The sequence below is a fragment of the Myripristis murdjan genome, chromosome 16, assembly GCF_902150065.1.
Source record: "Myripristis murdjan chromosome 16, fMyrMur1.1, whole genome shotgun sequence".
Lineage (NCBI taxonomy): Eukaryota > Metazoa > Chordata > Actinopteri > Holocentriformes > Holocentridae > Myripristis > Myripristis murdjan.
The window spans coordinates 15,798,799-15,814,892 of record NC_043995.1 but is presented as its reverse complement, the minus strand read 5'-3'; the positions used below and the strand labels follow the sequence as shown (position 1 = coordinate 15,814,892).

Below are 16,094 nucleotides of genomic sequence, written 5' to 3'. Positions count from 1 at the left end.
AATTCATGGATTATTTAATTCTATATACTCTTAATCCGACCAAGATAAAATTGCCTCGGTCTGCAGCCATATCGTCAAACCTTGTACCATCATGAGGTGGAAATCCTGCCACCTTCTGGTGAAACATGCGCAACAACAACAACAGAGCACCCAACTGTTATGGACAGCTTATACCTTCATAATTATTAGGGATTAAAAAAAAAAAAAATACTCAGATGATCTCTGACACAACAAAACAATGGGATGGTGATTTTACAATTGGACGCTATTTTTTCCCAGCTTGATTGTCTCATTTAAAGTGACAATAATGTTCATGCGGTTCAGAACGTGCAGTGCTGTGCTTCCAGGCGCTCACCGCGAGCCCTGCATTCTCACATAAGAGCAGTTTGACCGATTTACACATCGCGTGCGAACTAACCGCTTCTCGTGACAGCGGGACAGATGCTTCTCAGGCAAATGCTGCCTTCACTGCAGGAAGTGTAACCAAGCAGCACGGCGCATGCTCTCGTAGCCTACCTCTGGTACGAGCGAAGGATGAATTATCCCCTGCTGTAAAAACGGTAAGTAAAAAAAACCCGCAGAAATGTTGTTAAAGTAGTGCGTTGTGTGTTTTAGAGTAGACGTGCACTTCCTCTGGTGCTGTTGAGAGGTGCGCGCCGTGGTCGGTAGGGGTGTGCGTGCCGCCGCGCCGACAGACGTCAGTTTGAGTGGGTGAAGGAGGGTGAGCAGGCACGCAACTGTCCGTGGAGGAGTTGGCGATCCAACACGGCTACTTGATAATGTAGGATAGCCAGCGTTGACCAGTGAACTGTAGTCTATTTCTTCTTCACCAAAAGCTTGCGCATTTGGTCTCTCAAACATGGAATAGCACGAGCCGACAGTTTGTATACATGCATTTTATTCTACTCCTTATTCTGATAAACATGTTGCCCTGTGTTATTATTCCACATCTTCAAAGTGTGATTCAGGTGCTATTTCTGCGGGACTGAGAGTGTATTCTGGATTCTGGATTCAAATTTGCATTTTGTAACTTTACAGAGTATACATTTGTATTTATTTCTCCAACATCCGACACTATCACCATTGTAAGATAATGCTGGTTAGCGTGAATAGGAGAGACGCTACTGGAATGTACGATGGGGCAGTTTAATTTAAATTTAGCCCCAATCAGCTGCTTTGCCTTTCAGTATTACCACTTAATTACAAGTAAAGGAAACCAGCCATCTTATGTAATTTCGTTTCTCTAAAGTATGTACCAAAACCTTAATGTGACGATAACAGGCAGGCATGAACAAAATAGGTCTACACATTCACAGTTCCACCGGAGAAGTATTTTGGGTTCAGCTTGTGTTTTCTTGTGTTATTTGTGGCAAAAATATGCCTACCGGCTTAACTGTAAAGGGAAAAAGCAGTAATAATGGTGCGATTCAAGGATTTCAGCCTCTGAAACAACTGAAAATATTTTGGACATGGGTCGTTTCACCTGTTGAATCCATAAACATTTTGCACTGCAGCACCATCTTTATAATTCCAGTTTTAAGTTAACTATACCCAAGCCTTGGGTTCACTACTTAAGTTATTCATAGAAATATGCGTTCTCTGGAGGTACAAAGCCCTTCCCATGTGAGGATTATGTCATATGCCAACATAAGCCGTGTATGGATACATTCTCATTACAATTGCATGTCAGAGGAGACCGACTGTTGGGGCTAGTTTTCATCGACCTGTTTATGCACTGAACAGCATCAGTGTGTGAGAACATGTGTGTGAGCTGGATGCTGATATTAACATGCGTGCTTGGCCTTCTCTGTGTGCAGCTCTGAGGGGAGGGGTGATGGCGGGTGCTGAGGTCACTGCATCTTCAGGGGATGTAATCATGGTGAAGGAAGAGGAGGGGGAATCCAGTGGCACCCATAAGACTGAAGTCATCCTACACCTTCAGCCCATCCTGCATGGGTAATATAGTGATCAGCATTCAGGGGACATAATCCACTTTCTAAGTGTGTTGCATTTACTGTGCATCAAAACAGCGGGGCGGAACAAATAAGTGTACCTACTGGAAATTATGAGTATGGCTTTCAGTATGATAATAATGTGCCCTGCTCTTAGGAATCATACTACATTAAAGCTATTTATATTAAGTTTAGCACAAATTCTAATTAAATAATTAAGTAGTGGGATATCTGAGCTTAAAGAAAAAAAATACTTGTTTGTTGTTGTTTGTTTCAGAGGGGTTACAATTTAGTTGCTGATCGTTGATGTTGCTGTTAATTATAGGAGAGCCCTTTTCTATATTAGAAGCTAAAAGCTGAGAAAATGCTTATTATTTGATATGGGGGGATCTGTCGCCCTCTGCAGGATAAATGATGACATTGCTGACACTGGCACGACAGTCTTGGCCATAGAGACGCACCACGGTAAGTGAGACACACGTTTGCCTTTCCTGATCACATTTGAGTTCTTAATCACGAATACATGTGAAGTTTACATCTGAGATATTTAATACAGTCAGTGTGTTTCCTGCAATGATGAATTTCTCACAATATTTTTTTCCATAATTGGAAGATGAATGAACTTGCTTTAGTGGTTGCTTTGTTGTGCAGTATACCAGCAGTTCTCAGCCTAGAGTCCGGGGCCCCCAATGGGTCTTTGAAGAGGTTCTAGGGGGTCCTAATTAAAATGGGGAATATTTAATTTCAGTATTATTACACTGACTAGAAGTTAGCCTATTCAGTTCATAGGTTTCACTCTTCACTGTTCTGCCAATCTACAGTATAGACAGTTATGAAATAGGTAAATCTTATCAGATGGGGATCCCTGAGAGTACATCTTATCAAATATGGGTCTGTGGCCTGATGTGTATCCATTTGGGGGCCCTTGACACCAAAAAGGTTGAGAACCTGTGCAGTATACTGTAACACATAATGCACATTGTAGCATTTCTATTGTGTGTGTGTGTGTGTGTGTGTGTGTGTTCTGTTTTTGTCATCTTTAGATGACAGTCAAGCAGATGGAGAGGAGATTGAGTACGGCTACCCCATCACCTGTGGAGACAGCAGAGCAGTCCTGCTGTTTAAGAAGTTTGTGTGCCCTGGAATCAATGTCAGATGTGTCAAGGTAAGCTGATGCAAACAATTAATGCGATCAGACAGTACTAGATAGTACCAGATAGATAGTAGATAGTATCAGATAGTAATAAGCTGACTGTGATCATCACTTGCGAGTTATTTATTTCTCAAATCCTGTATCGTAGCTGCGCCAAACCCTTCCTCACTCAGCCAACCACGATTATCTTCATATTTTGGCAGCCACCTCTGTCTTGAATACACAAAAGCTTTCATAACCACTCCAGTTGATCTGAAACAGACACTGCTTCTCTGTAGAATTTTTTTACTCTGTGTTTTCTTCTTTGTCTGCAGTTCAATGACCAGCTGATCAGTCCAAAGCAGTTTGTACACCTGGCAGGGAAAGCCACACTGAAAGACTGGAAAAGGGCCATCCGACTAGGAGGGGTTATGCTCAGGTAGATTATGGGACTACATTATGGGAGTAAAAGAAATTTTCCTCTGATATTCTTTATCCTCATTGTCATAGATGACGGGGAGACTCTGGCATGCTCACTGTAAGCCCGAATGCACATTAATGGATTCCTTCACTTTATTTAGTTGCAGTGGGGATAAAGCATAGATTAAACTGCTTACACTCAGTGTTGTATGATCAACACCACATCTCATTGATATAATTTGCACTTGCTCTGGGACTCTGTCTGTGTTGGAGTTTGCCAGTACATTCCAGAGGTAGTCAGTAAGCAGCGTTATTGTGGTAGTAGGATCAAATAACATGCAAGCAAACTGCTGAGTGATGCGTCTCCCCCCTTTTTCATGTTTGCACATGTTCTTGCTGTTGCTGTGAGTCAATATATCAGCGCAGTAGGCTTTAGCTGTTCCTCATCCACACACCTCCGTAGGTCAAATCATCGGCTTTGGTTTCAAGCACACCTCCGGAAAACTACTGAGATTGTTCAACAAATTCAATCCATTCTTAAACATGTCTCAGCAGCACTGCGACAACAGAGTTTGATTTTGATACTCTGTGGTATCCTTTTAAGCTGCTTGTCTCCATGCAGGAAAATGATGGACTCCGGCCAGATAGATTTCTACCAGCATGACACTGTCTGCACCAACACCTGCCGCAGCACAAAATTTGATGTGCTGATCAACAGTACACGGCTTCCTTCAAGTAGCTCGGTGCCACCTACCTCCTCAGGCCTGACTGCTGACCCTCTTGGAGGAAAGCTGGCACCCATGCCAGGTAGATTTCAAATGACAGTTAGCTGTTCTCTGTTGACTTTGCACATACTCTTTGGCTGCAGTACTCTGTCAACCATTAAAATGATTCAAAGAAACTTTAGAAATCACTTGTACTTAATTTATCTGGAAGGATGGAAAGATAAGAGTCCTTTATGAAACATCCAGTTGAGGGTCAATGAAGATGAATTAGGAAATGAGCTTAAAGAAAATCTGCCATTGGGAGCAGTCTGCTCTCTTTGATGCTGCAACAGTTTCCTCCTACTCCTGCACATGAAAATGATTAATATCTAAGATAAGAAAACCAACCAGACAACCTTGGCGTTCTTATTTTTGCCCAGCACTGATTATTAGCTCTACAACAAAATGAGAATTTTTGTTTGCTCTCAGTTTATATGATGTTTATATGGATTTATTTGTTCTGTTTCTCTGCTTATCTCAGGAGAGGCTGTGCATGATGCAGCTGAGGTAGAGGAACCCTCTGAGGAGAAGTTCATGGCTTCCGCTGAGTGGAGCCCTGGACCAGCCAATGTAAACTCCACACCAGCTAATGGACATGTTGCCAAGAGAAAGAGAACTAGCACGCCTGGTAAGACGATGCAATCATGTGCAGGTATATTCACTATCTAGTCAGGGATATACAACTGGCAGAAGGATGAAGAGGAAGAGTGGAGGTGGAGGAGCAGATGCAGCGGAGGTGAAAGATGACAGAGGAGGAAGATAAAAAGTGGTGAATAGAGAGGGAGATAAAGGGAAAGCAGGGTGTGGAAGGAGATGAATAAACACTTTTGAAGATTGAAGGAGATGAATAAACACATTTGAAGAGTGGAGGAGGGATAGATATGAATGAAGGAAAGGAAGAATATGAGAAGAGTAGGAGAATATCCAACTGGGATTGGAAAGTTGTGTCATCAACATATTTGAAACAATTTGATGGAAAAGAAAGGCTGTTAGGAGAGGAAAAAGATGGAATGAGAGTCTCTCAAACTTGGGTTAATGCATTGCACTCAACAGACCGGTTTCAGTGTGTATGCTTAACATATGACCCTTAACCATCCATAAAACCTTAACCTCCCTTCCCATACACATGCAGAACATATTGCAATAATCCCAAGGACAAGCATAAAAGACTGGGGAATCAGTTCAGGAAGTCCGGTTATGGGATGTAATCCATTATCCATTAACTCAATGCTCTCTCTCATTTCTCCTTCTTTTGAACCCCACATAATCCAAAACAAAACTGCTTTTGCATGTGAATAATGTTGTTAAAGAGGAACCATTTCCTTTTCTGTCTGAAACAGACCAGACCTGCATTTATTACTGGTGAATTGGACTATTACAGTCGACTATTTTCTGGTCTTTCCATAAAGATAGAAGGGCAACAGCTTTACATAATATTGTTGCATGAGTTTTAACTGGCACTAACTCTTGTTTTAAAGTCCTCGCACTGGTTACCGCCTTCAGGTCTGTTGATTGTCTTCTTCTGGCTGTTCGTAAAACAGGGATTAAGATTTATGGTGTTGCTGCTTTCTGTTCAAATAGTCCACAACTCTGAAACAGTCTCCCACTGCATCTGAGAGCTGCTAAATCAGTGGCGGCCTTTATATGCTCCCTCAGTACTCATTATTTTAGCCGTGTGTACATAGGAATACTTTGTTCTACCAGGCTTTGAACTGTGAGGCATGTTTGTTGAGTAGATGCAGTGTAGATTAGGGCGAGCTCACAAAGGTAGTCCTGTAAACAGCATAAGTCCTTTCAAAAATATGGGATTTTACATTGAAATAATTTTCTCTCTGTATTTTCCTTCATATTTGTAGTGGGGTTTTTTTTGCTGTTTTTTCCCAAATCACATTGCATTTCATTTTAATCTAGAAAAAAATATGTTCAAGTTCAAGTTTATTTAGAGCTCTGATACAGTCTCAAAGGGTGTTATAGACATCCAATTTAAAGAAAACAAAAATGACACCCCTGACCTAAATCCTGCTATATTAATGCAGTTTGATTTTAAGTTGCAGAAGTAGGGAATGCATTGAATCTAAATTCAAAGTGATCCATATGGGGTTTAAAAAGTTTTCATTAGGTGTGTCACATTAATGGAAACATGTTTAAACAGAAAAGTGGCTGCATCACTTGTAAGATAAGATAAGATTTCAAGCACCTCTGACATTTTATCATTCTAAATGTACTCAGCTACTGTTTTGCCCAGGCCTGCACAGTTCCCAGCCAATATCTCACTCTCTCTTTGATCTGCCCACTCGTCCTTTCTCTCCGTTTATGTAACACCTTCTCTGGTCCCCCCGTTTCTTCTCTTCCCTCTCCAACTCTATCACCCTTTTAACATTCTGTCTCCAAGCACCCCACCTCTCAACCCTCTATCTTTACTCATATCTTCTCTCCATTGTTTCTCCAACCCTGACATGTCCTCCTTCCACTTCACCCTGACTGTATTACTCTCCATTTCAGTCCTTGACTTTTTAAATCTCACCTCTCAGACATTTTTCATTGCCTTCTCTTCCCTACCTCTCCAGTCTCTTTAACCAACAACCCACCAGTATACATGTGCTTGAATGCACACAAAGTTTCCTGTGTCCTTACCTATACCACATCTGTCTCTCACTCTCATTTTTAACCCCTCCTCCAGAAAAGACAGACACACATGCATGCTTACAAGAGTTCCTCACACATCATAACTGTTTTCTGCCTAATCAACTGTCTCTAGATGGGATCCTGAGCCTGTGGAAGGGTGTGGCAGACATTGGACTGATGGGCGAGGTCCTGTCCAGCATCCAGACTGAGTTAGTGGCCACTCTTAAAGAAGTGGAGGTCCGCAGCGAGAGGGCCGACCTGCAGGAAACAGGTGACCACATACCAGCTAAATGCTAGGCTGAGCAAAATAATCACTTTACATTCAGTCAAATGTTGATCACGCAAATTGAGTTAAAAAAAAAGTCATTCTCAGCATCCACAGGCTTAATCTGGTTTATGAAGCAAATTGTATGGGCATTGATGTTTTGAAGTGATTACTAATCCTGCACTCAAGATCTGTTTGGGACAATTGCTCATAATTTATAAAGAATAGGTTTAATCATGCAACATGAAATGCCCTAATTAGCTTTACTTATGGGATCAGCTTAGCACGACTATGATTATTTTGCTTTGTCAGATGCCATGATGCTTAACTCCTTGTGCGAGATGTTTGGGCTGCTAGACTCTGTGAAGCAAGCTCTGGACCTGAGACGCAGTCAGAGTGAAGAAAACAGAGCCCACAGTGCGCTTTATGGTAAGAGGCTGTTGCTGGCAGCATATGGTACACATGATATCTTATTTTGAAAGGGATTTTATCCACTAAGATCTTCTTTTCCTTTAGTGCTGGATGGGAACTTGGAGGTGCAGAGGAAGCAGGGTTATGATAAAAGCACCTCCTACAGGAACATGTCTTCGAAACGCCTGCGATTGCATCGCCGCAGCCCCTCCGCCAGCCAAACCCAGTCACAGCATCAAGCTAGCCAAAGCACCCTATGCCCCATCACCGGCAGCCCGGTGATCCAGCCTCTAACTGTCGCTGCCTTATCTGCGGCATCACTCGCCCAACTCACCGTCAGCCCCGAGCTCTTCACCCGATTCTCTGCGTCCGTCTCCACCGGCCACCGTCACCATGCTGGTATCATCTGTGGAGCGGACAGGATGGACAGAGAGGGACAGCATGTCGAGCCGGAGAGAGAGCACGGGGTCAGCCTCCACAGCCTGGGACAGGAGGAGGACACCTCGGGGAGCCACACTGCACTGAGGACTGCAGGGGCTCGAGAAGAAGACTCTCACCTGATAGGAGAGCAGGTGGAGGAGCTGGAGAGGTTGTATGACATCAACAGGGTAGTTGTAGGGAGAAAGGCATCAAAGAAACATAAAATACAGTGAGAGAGAGAGCAACACCCAAAAGGATTCTGGAGAATGTGGTGAGAGGATGTGCCTGGTTTTGAAAGAGAGGAAAAGATTTCTTGGTGTAACTGTATTTTTTTTTTTTTTTTTTTTCATGTACGCTCGCATAAACTGTACTGTGCTTCGATTACTTTTTGGTGGTGTGAAAGGCACAGATGTGTTCTTGCATCAGGGTTTTAAGTTTTATAATGGAGAAAAACATTTTTTAATAACATTTTAGCCAAGTACAACCCAAAGTTTATGCTTGATTACTTTTAGAGATCCTTGAATCTGTAATAGTACTATTTGTAAGTAATTTACAGTATCAGTGTAAAAATAACTCATTGCAGATGTAAATATGTTTGTTTCTATTTATGCTTTGTAGTGGCAACTTATTCCCTTGTCTATATGTAATTGGTGATTATTTTTAAAGTAGCTGTGACAATCACGTGTTTCCTTTACAATTTCATAATTATACTTCTTATATTTGTAGTTGAAATACTTAAATTGCAGATCGCACTTAAATTGCGTTTTTTATTATTAGTCCAGTTGGATTTAGGGAAATATATTTCACTCAGGTTTGTATGTAGGTTCTTGTTAAGATCCTATTTCAGCTATGCACCAGATACTCACTGCCTGAAGTTCATAGATCAATTGATGTTTGACATTGAGAACAAGATATAAATATTGTGGCTTTTGAGAAGTGCTGTTGTTTTAAAACAGGGACCTGTTTAAGAAATGTGCTGCAAATACACTTTTTCTTCATCTTGTTACTTCTTTTTACCACAGAACAATTGCAAAGCAACAAATAAAAATGAAATATTATAGAACATGAAATTGTACTACGAGCACCACTTTTCCAAAGATATATTTCAATTTCAGTTTCAAGAAGAATTTCAATAAAATTCTTCAGTAACAGTCTTAGACCGAAATGTTATCCGTGAATATATATATATTTTTAGATTCAGATAAATGCTTTGCCACATAATACACAATGGTGAATGACAGGAGAGTTTGGATAAAAGTGAATATCACAGTATGTAATATGTGCTCCGACCTTGTCATCCATCTGCCAGACGCCATTTCATGTGAATGAAATCATTTGTAAATCGTTATTTTTGAATTACAGGATGCACATGATTTCTTCTTGTTAATGTCAGAGTGTAGATGGGGATTGCAGAGGCACTGATGCTTTAGTGACGGCACAGAAAACAACATGCTCACTGCAGTGGGTTAACATAGGAGTCATACAGACGTAGGTTTTATCTGTTTATTTATTTAGTTGTTATTTTTTTCACCTGGAAGACATGCTTGTGTTCATTTAAGAACATGTTTCACCCATCCCCTCATCTCCTTTATTGCAGGGCTCAGCTGACATAAAAGCCCTGCGGTGCCATGGGAAATGACCTCTGTGATGTGATTACAGCACTGGCTGTTGCCTCAGCTCCATTCACGGGGCCACGGTGAGGCTGAGTAACAGTTTAACGCCTTGCCGCATGACTGAGGCCTAGTGGGAGACGGTGCTAGTTTGATAGCGGGCTGTTGCCAGCTTCCCTCAGAACTGCAATGATTAGTTGACTATTAGAGATCAGTGCTCAACACTCCATGTGCAGATGCAGTTTTTGTATGAGGGGTTGCAAGTGTCAGCTGTGATTGGTGCTCAGATGGATAAGAATGGCTTTCATCAGCCATTACACAGCTGTCAGTGTCCCTGCTAACACCTGTCCTGGTGTCGCTTTTGAACGGCATTGTGCACCACCCTGTTACCTTTCCGGCAAATTAAACTATCATGCAGCTGAATGAGTTCAGGTCAAAAGAGTCCATAGTTTAAATAAATTGCCTCTCTCTGTCTTGAATGCCATGCATCAAGCAGGTGTGATTACAGGTGTTAGCTTGACATACGCTTTGCTTCTTTGCTCAAATTAAGTAATTTGCTGAGCAATCCATCGTTCATCTGTCATTCGGGGCTAACAACATTAGAGACTGCAATGTGAGCTCCTTGGAAGCCTTAGATGTCTCGCTGCAGGGGCGTGCGTCTGTTGCCCTCCTTTAATTTAATCCGGAGCTTTAATGTTCACATGGGACAACAAAATGAATGATGAACAGCCCGCGTAATGGCACCTTGATCCAATTGGGCTTTCCAGAGCCATAGCTATTTATGTCAGGCCAACCATGTCCTTAACACCAGTTGTGGATCACTCAGGGATGTGACTGCTGCAATATCAGCATTTTAGCAAGATGTTCAATTCAATAGTGAGCCTCAAAGACCATGTAATGCCATAATAAATATGAGAGGACACCTTGCAACATGTAACTAGTGTCCAACAACTGATGATCAGAGACATAATTAATGTTTTTAATCTCCACAGTGCTATCTCATACACACGGACCCTCGCTAGAAGGTAATTTGTAGATGCCATTACTAATACACAACGGCTTTTCAAGCATGCTGACAGCATACATTTGTTTTTTTAGTTAACATATTGCATAGAACCCATGAGACATTTTGGTCAGGTCTGCTCCAACAAACATGCACAGCTGTTATTAGTATGAAAAATGGATCCCCATCAAATAAAGAAAATGGAAAAATACTGCAGACATCATGAGAAACTGCATACTTTACAGAGAAAAATGTCCTTACCACGAGGCGGTGTGAAGATATTTGTCCTGTGCAAACAGGAAGACTCTGAGTAAGTGCATCCTTACCCATAAAAGCGCAGCGTATAACACTATAAGGAGGAACATCTTTATAAATTGATTAATGAGCACATTGCCCTGACTTCAAGCCAGCATCTTAAATCATTGTTTTAAAATGGGCTGAATGTGAGAAAAGATAAATCCTCGTTCACAGACAAAAGTGGGAAATTCAAGCTGTTCGGTGAAATGGTTTAATGAGTGAATGTCTTTCCACTGACTGCCCTCTCTCTCCCTCTGCGATGGCACGGCCATACAGAGGTTAGCTGATCCAAGTTGCTTCTATTCACGGCCCAGTCAGGGTCTGCTATTTTGTGGTGTGCCAAAAAGATAAGCCTACATGCAGTGCTAAGAGCATACAGAGCCCGCTGGGATAATGAATATTTTTCTCCTGAAGCCGTCCATTGTTGTTGAACTGATAATCCTACTGTACCTGTGCTAAGCCACGGGTTTGAGTGTTATGGTTGTGGCTGTATGAGCTGTTGGGTAGTGGAGATTAAGCAATTTCTCATTAAAATACAGCCAAATGGATTTAAGACAGGGGAGAGATCAACACCATTACACACACACACACACACACACACACACACACACCACACACACACACACACACACACACACACACACACACACACACACACACACACAGCATGTTGGCAACTGTTCTCACCAATGTTTGAATACCACAGTGTCGTTCCTGCGCAGCGCCGCTTGGAGGCGCCCGGCCCTTACGTTTTGGCCCCGCAGCCTGGGAAGGAAAGTATGCTCGTGAAAGAAATCTGTCTCTGAACTGTTTATCCTGACGTCAGTTTGCAGGACTAGCTCTGCCCTGTCTCCCTCAGTGTCTCCGAAACTCCTCTCAGTGAGAACTGGGGAATAGATGGGCTCGGCACAACAACTTGCGCGCCGGACCTCGCGGACTCAATGAAATGATTTTCCTGCGCACATTCAAAGTGGACTAAAACAGCAACACGATGAACACCTGCGCCTTTCTGTTGATTTTGACTGTTCAGATCTACGCCGATGGCATTGAGGGGCCAACAGGTAAGAACATTGCTCTCCTTCTCGCATAAACGCAGTTGGGAAGTTTTGCATGTGGGTTCAAGTCGGAAAGCATCTCCGGAGGGAGGGATTGCAACTTTGTGCCACTATATCCTGACATATCACTGCATTTTCTGTGTAGCCTGCCGCTCCTGCTTCAACATTCATGTTTTTATGGGGCAGTATAAATCACCAGGAGAGAATAAGAGCAGTTTTAATAATAAGTTTGATCAAAGGATTCCTAACTTTTCCCAGTGCAGAGCTCCTGCAAAACAAGCCGTGTTGTTTATTTTGGGAGGGCTGTGCCTCGGTGTTCAGTGGAAAGCTCCCATTCCCCCCTTCCCTGAAACAACAGTGGAATCCACTGCGCTACAGTGTATCTCATTTTTTTGTTATTGCTCAGCCACATTTAAAGGCGCCAGGTAGTCCAGAAAACATGTTTAACAAACTGAAGCCAAAGTTGTGAATCAGCTCATTCAGAGCGACGCCTGTCCAAACAGAGTACACCCTATGATACTCCTCTGACATTTAGACAGTTTGATCAATATTTGTGAACATGGAAATTTCATTGTCAAGGAGCAGAAACCACAGAGCCAGGCTGTGGTGACATCAAACCTGGAGCCAATCCACTGGCACTGGACTGGGAAATTGTTGACTCAGTGAGGCTCTTTAAAAAGTTTACATCCACAGCAGGTTTGTTTGACTGTAATACTAACAATTATAAACCGAAAATCACCGCCGTGTCCAGTAAATTAGGCCTAATCCCTTTTAAAGGGGCAGTTCAGGGTTTTTCCCATGGTGTGCCCATGAAGACAGCCATGGCTCTCCCGAGTCTTCTAGACTTAATTACACTCACAAATCCAGATTGAATTAATCCAAGATGAGGAAAATATTAAATCTGTTGCGGAGGTATAAATGATTAACTCTTTATTTGAGGTTAGTGGACAACCATTAAGAGCTATGCTGCTGTTTTATTTTTTTCTTTTATTCTGTCATGTCCTTATTTCTTCCTCTCACAATCGAATGCTGTGGCTTTTATTCCCTGCATTTGGCATTAATATTTTGGTAGGATAAATATATCCTTCCAAAATGCAAACTCAGTCTGTTACCTGAAAGAGAGACAGAGAGAAAGAGGTAAAAATAGAAAACTCTCTTTTCAATATGAATGCGATCTACACCTTGTTCATTTTTTTTTAGAGCCTGCTTTACTTCACTGAAATGCTTATCTTTTAAACGGAAAATTTTCCAGCTTTGTAATTTTTGACCTTTTGTGTGTGTGTGTGTGTGTGTGTGTGTGTGTGTGTGTGTGTGTGTGTGAAAAAGCTGTACTGATTTTGGTCTGGGATTTTTGTAACTGTTCCTGTCTTAGTCTCTTTGTGTTACAGGATCATCCTGTCACTCTGTCTCTCTGACACGTCTGACTTATATGCATGCGCACACTCGCAGGCACACACACACACACACACACACACACACACACACACACAGAGAGAGAGAGAGGGAGAGAGAGAGAGAGAGAGAGAGAGACTGTCTTTCACGTAAGCTTATAAAACCAGTGCAATAAGGCAGTAACAATACACAGTAACACTGCATGCAGGCAATACAATGTGGCACAGTTCGAGTCACATGCATTTTTAAAAAGACTCATGTTTATGGCATGGACATGAGTAGATTAGACTTAATACCTTTCATATTAAGGAAAAAAAACCCTAGCGTGGTAATATTCCATAGTTGCCGTTATTTAATTTGGCACAGGATTTGGCCAACAGTTGTAATTCTCACTGACAGTCGAGTTGTGCTGTGAGCAATGGGGACGCATCACTGCTAAGTACAGAGATTTTAAAAAAAAAACCAACAACAACAACGCTAAAAACAGGAACTACTAAACAACAAGACAAAAAAATCCAACAAATTCATGCAGGCAGAATGTGTATTGTCAAGAGGTGAATGGAGCAGATCATTAAGAGGAATGAGCTGAGACATAAGAAGGATTAAATCACACACAGGTAATTAAAAGAGCTCAATGGAACGGTGATGCTTCACTAAGGATGTGTAAGAGTGTCAACAAAAATTTACATGGTGTTGATTTTTGAGTTTGTTTACTGGAGTGCTGCGAGCTTCACCATCTGCGCTGTTACCTTCCCATTAGCCAGTAATAGTCTCGCAGCCAGCCTTTTTTTTGGTGGATTCTGCTTCGTGTGACTGATCCCCTGCCCTGACTCTTTTTTTTTTTTTTTTTTTTTTTTACACCTCTTTAAGTGTGTTCACTGCCTGCATCAGTGAGTCTCAAACATTTTGGTGTCAGTGACCCCCAAATTGATGAGGCCGTGGACCCGTGTTTGATAAGATGTAGTCTCAGGGACCCCCATCTGATAAGATTTAGTTTTATCATAACTGTCTATTCTGTAGATTGTCAGATTAACAGTAAAGAGTGTGAAACCTATGAACTGAATATGTCCTTTTTATACATTCTCTTATGGGATAACTTCTTATCAATGAAACAATATGAAATTAAAATACTCCCTATTTTTCCAGGGGACCCTGGCGCCCCCTCAAGGACACCAGGTTGACAATTTCTGGCCTGCATCACATAGGAGGAGAAATGAACAGGAATCAAAGGCAGCCTTAACTCCCACAGTCTACAATAGGACTTTCATTACATGCTTTGCCTTGGCTTGCCATATTCTTTGGTATGAACATCAGTTAAGAGGTTGGCCGCAATACATTCACTCAATGGGGCATTTCTGTCCCAACTGACCCGATTTAATTCATGTTTTCCATATCCAGTTCTTAGGTCTTGGTCTGCCCAGACTGCAAGTTCAGTGGAATTAAAATTGATAGAGGCAATGAAATATTATGTAGTCTCTCTGCTGCATCGAACTGACTCTGAAGCATGGTTGATGTGAGGAAAAAATATCACATTTGCTCAGGCAGCACAGAGGGGTTGTGGACATGAAAGATCGCTGTTGCGGGGTGTATTTCTGTGTGATTTGAACAGTGTAAAGCCCAATCTGACACTTTTACTCCTCTGTTCTGTCTTTTGGGAATTGAATCGATTTTCACTTACCATCTGTCCCTTCTATTAGCGTTGAATGTTGTCGACTGGTTTAATCTGGGCCAATTATCCTGTGTCACATGACTGGTTTCCCATTTTTATCTAGGGTTAAAACAGAATATCATTTCGCTTATTGTAGGGTTGAGTGGGATTACACTTGGATCGAGATGAAAAGGAAACTTAAGCACACACTGCCTTGTGAAAGAATGACAGTGTATAATGCTTCTGAGCATGATGTTTTCATCGTACATGTACTACATCCACAGCAGCAAAGGGAAGAAATATAAAGGACCAGCTCATATAGGCATAATGATACAAGACTGATCAGACACACACAGTGAAATACCAATGTATGCATAAGCACATACAGAGAAAACACCTACAGGATCAAATGAGGAATAGATGAAGACTGTACTGAAAAGGCAGCAGATCTATTCATTACAGGAAAGCCCATTGTCTTTGTTCAAAAGAGTTGTATGGACACATTTAAATATACTGGTAACACTTTACAATAAGAGTACAACAATTAACGTTAGTTAATGTTAAGTAATGCCGTAATGGTTAATTAGGTAACTGTTAGTTAATGATTATTATGGCATTTACTAATGTTAATAACATCTACAATAACCCTTAAATAACATATAAATTAATACCTTAGCATGAACAGCATTAGTAAATGATTCTTAGACACATTAGTTAACGGTTAGTTAACTGTTACTTAATGTTTATAATGGCATTAATTAACGTTAATTGTTGTACTCCTATTGTAAAGTGTTACCAATATACTCTCAGTAGCTATTCATGTTTTTTGAAAGGTTAATTGTACATGAAATTATCACTTGTCACTTATCTGACTGGACAAAATGTAATTCACAAAATGAACTATCTGGCTGTGTAAGTTCTATGTGTGATTATCGTAAGCAAAAAGTGAGCGATCACACCAAAATTCTTGCCTTGGACCATAGACTGCTGCAAATCCACAGAGTGGAAATGTTCTCTGCAGGAGCCAGGCCACCATGTGTGTGGATAGTGAGCGAGGAGCAGTGAGGAATGGGCATAAATGAGACTGTCTCCTCCTGAAA

The 16,094-nt window shown here is 41.5% G+C and overlaps 2 protein-coding genes across 7 annotated transcripts in view; both read left to right on the top strand.

Annotated features, from left to right (window-relative positions):
* The first annotated feature begins 488 nt into the window (after positions 1–488).
* Positions 489–9,063, top strand: LOC115374445 (glucocorticoid modulatory element-binding protein 1-like). 2 transcript variants are annotated; one of them, XM_030073385.1, is made up of 10 exons: positions 489–560; positions 1,818–1,956; positions 2,359–2,417; positions 2,996–3,117; positions 3,420–3,523; positions 4,127–4,311; positions 4,750–4,896; positions 7,027–7,164; positions 7,471–7,587; positions 7,675–9,063. In XM_030073385.1, exons 2-10 carry the CDS (start codon positions 1,835–1,837, stop codon positions 8,220–8,222), a joined length of 1,542 nt encoding a protein of 513 aa, XP_029929245.1. In that variant the 5' UTR covers positions 489–560; positions 1,818–1,834; the 3' UTR covers positions 8,223–9,063. The 2 variants fall into 2 exon arrangements, with proteins under 2 accessions (XP_029929245.1, XP_029929246.1); XM_030073386.1 differs by lacking the exon at positions 489–560 and adding an exon at positions 726–880.
* Positions 9,064–11,777: 2,714 nt separating this feature from the next.
* Positions 11,778–16,094, top strand: part of ptprub (protein tyrosine phosphatase receptor type Ub) — a 157,380-nt gene continuing 153,063 nt past the window's right edge. For 3 of the 5 annotated variants that reach the window (XM_030073319.1, XM_030073317.1, XM_030073316.1), the window contains exon 1: positions 11,891–11,960. In XM_030073319.1, coding sequence (XP_029929179.1) covers positions 11,891–11,960 — 70 coding nt within the window. Of the gene's footprint in view, positions 11,961–16,094 lie in introns of all 5 variants that reach the window. The other 2 variants (XM_030073318.1, XM_030073315.1) reach the window with 1 other exon arrangement.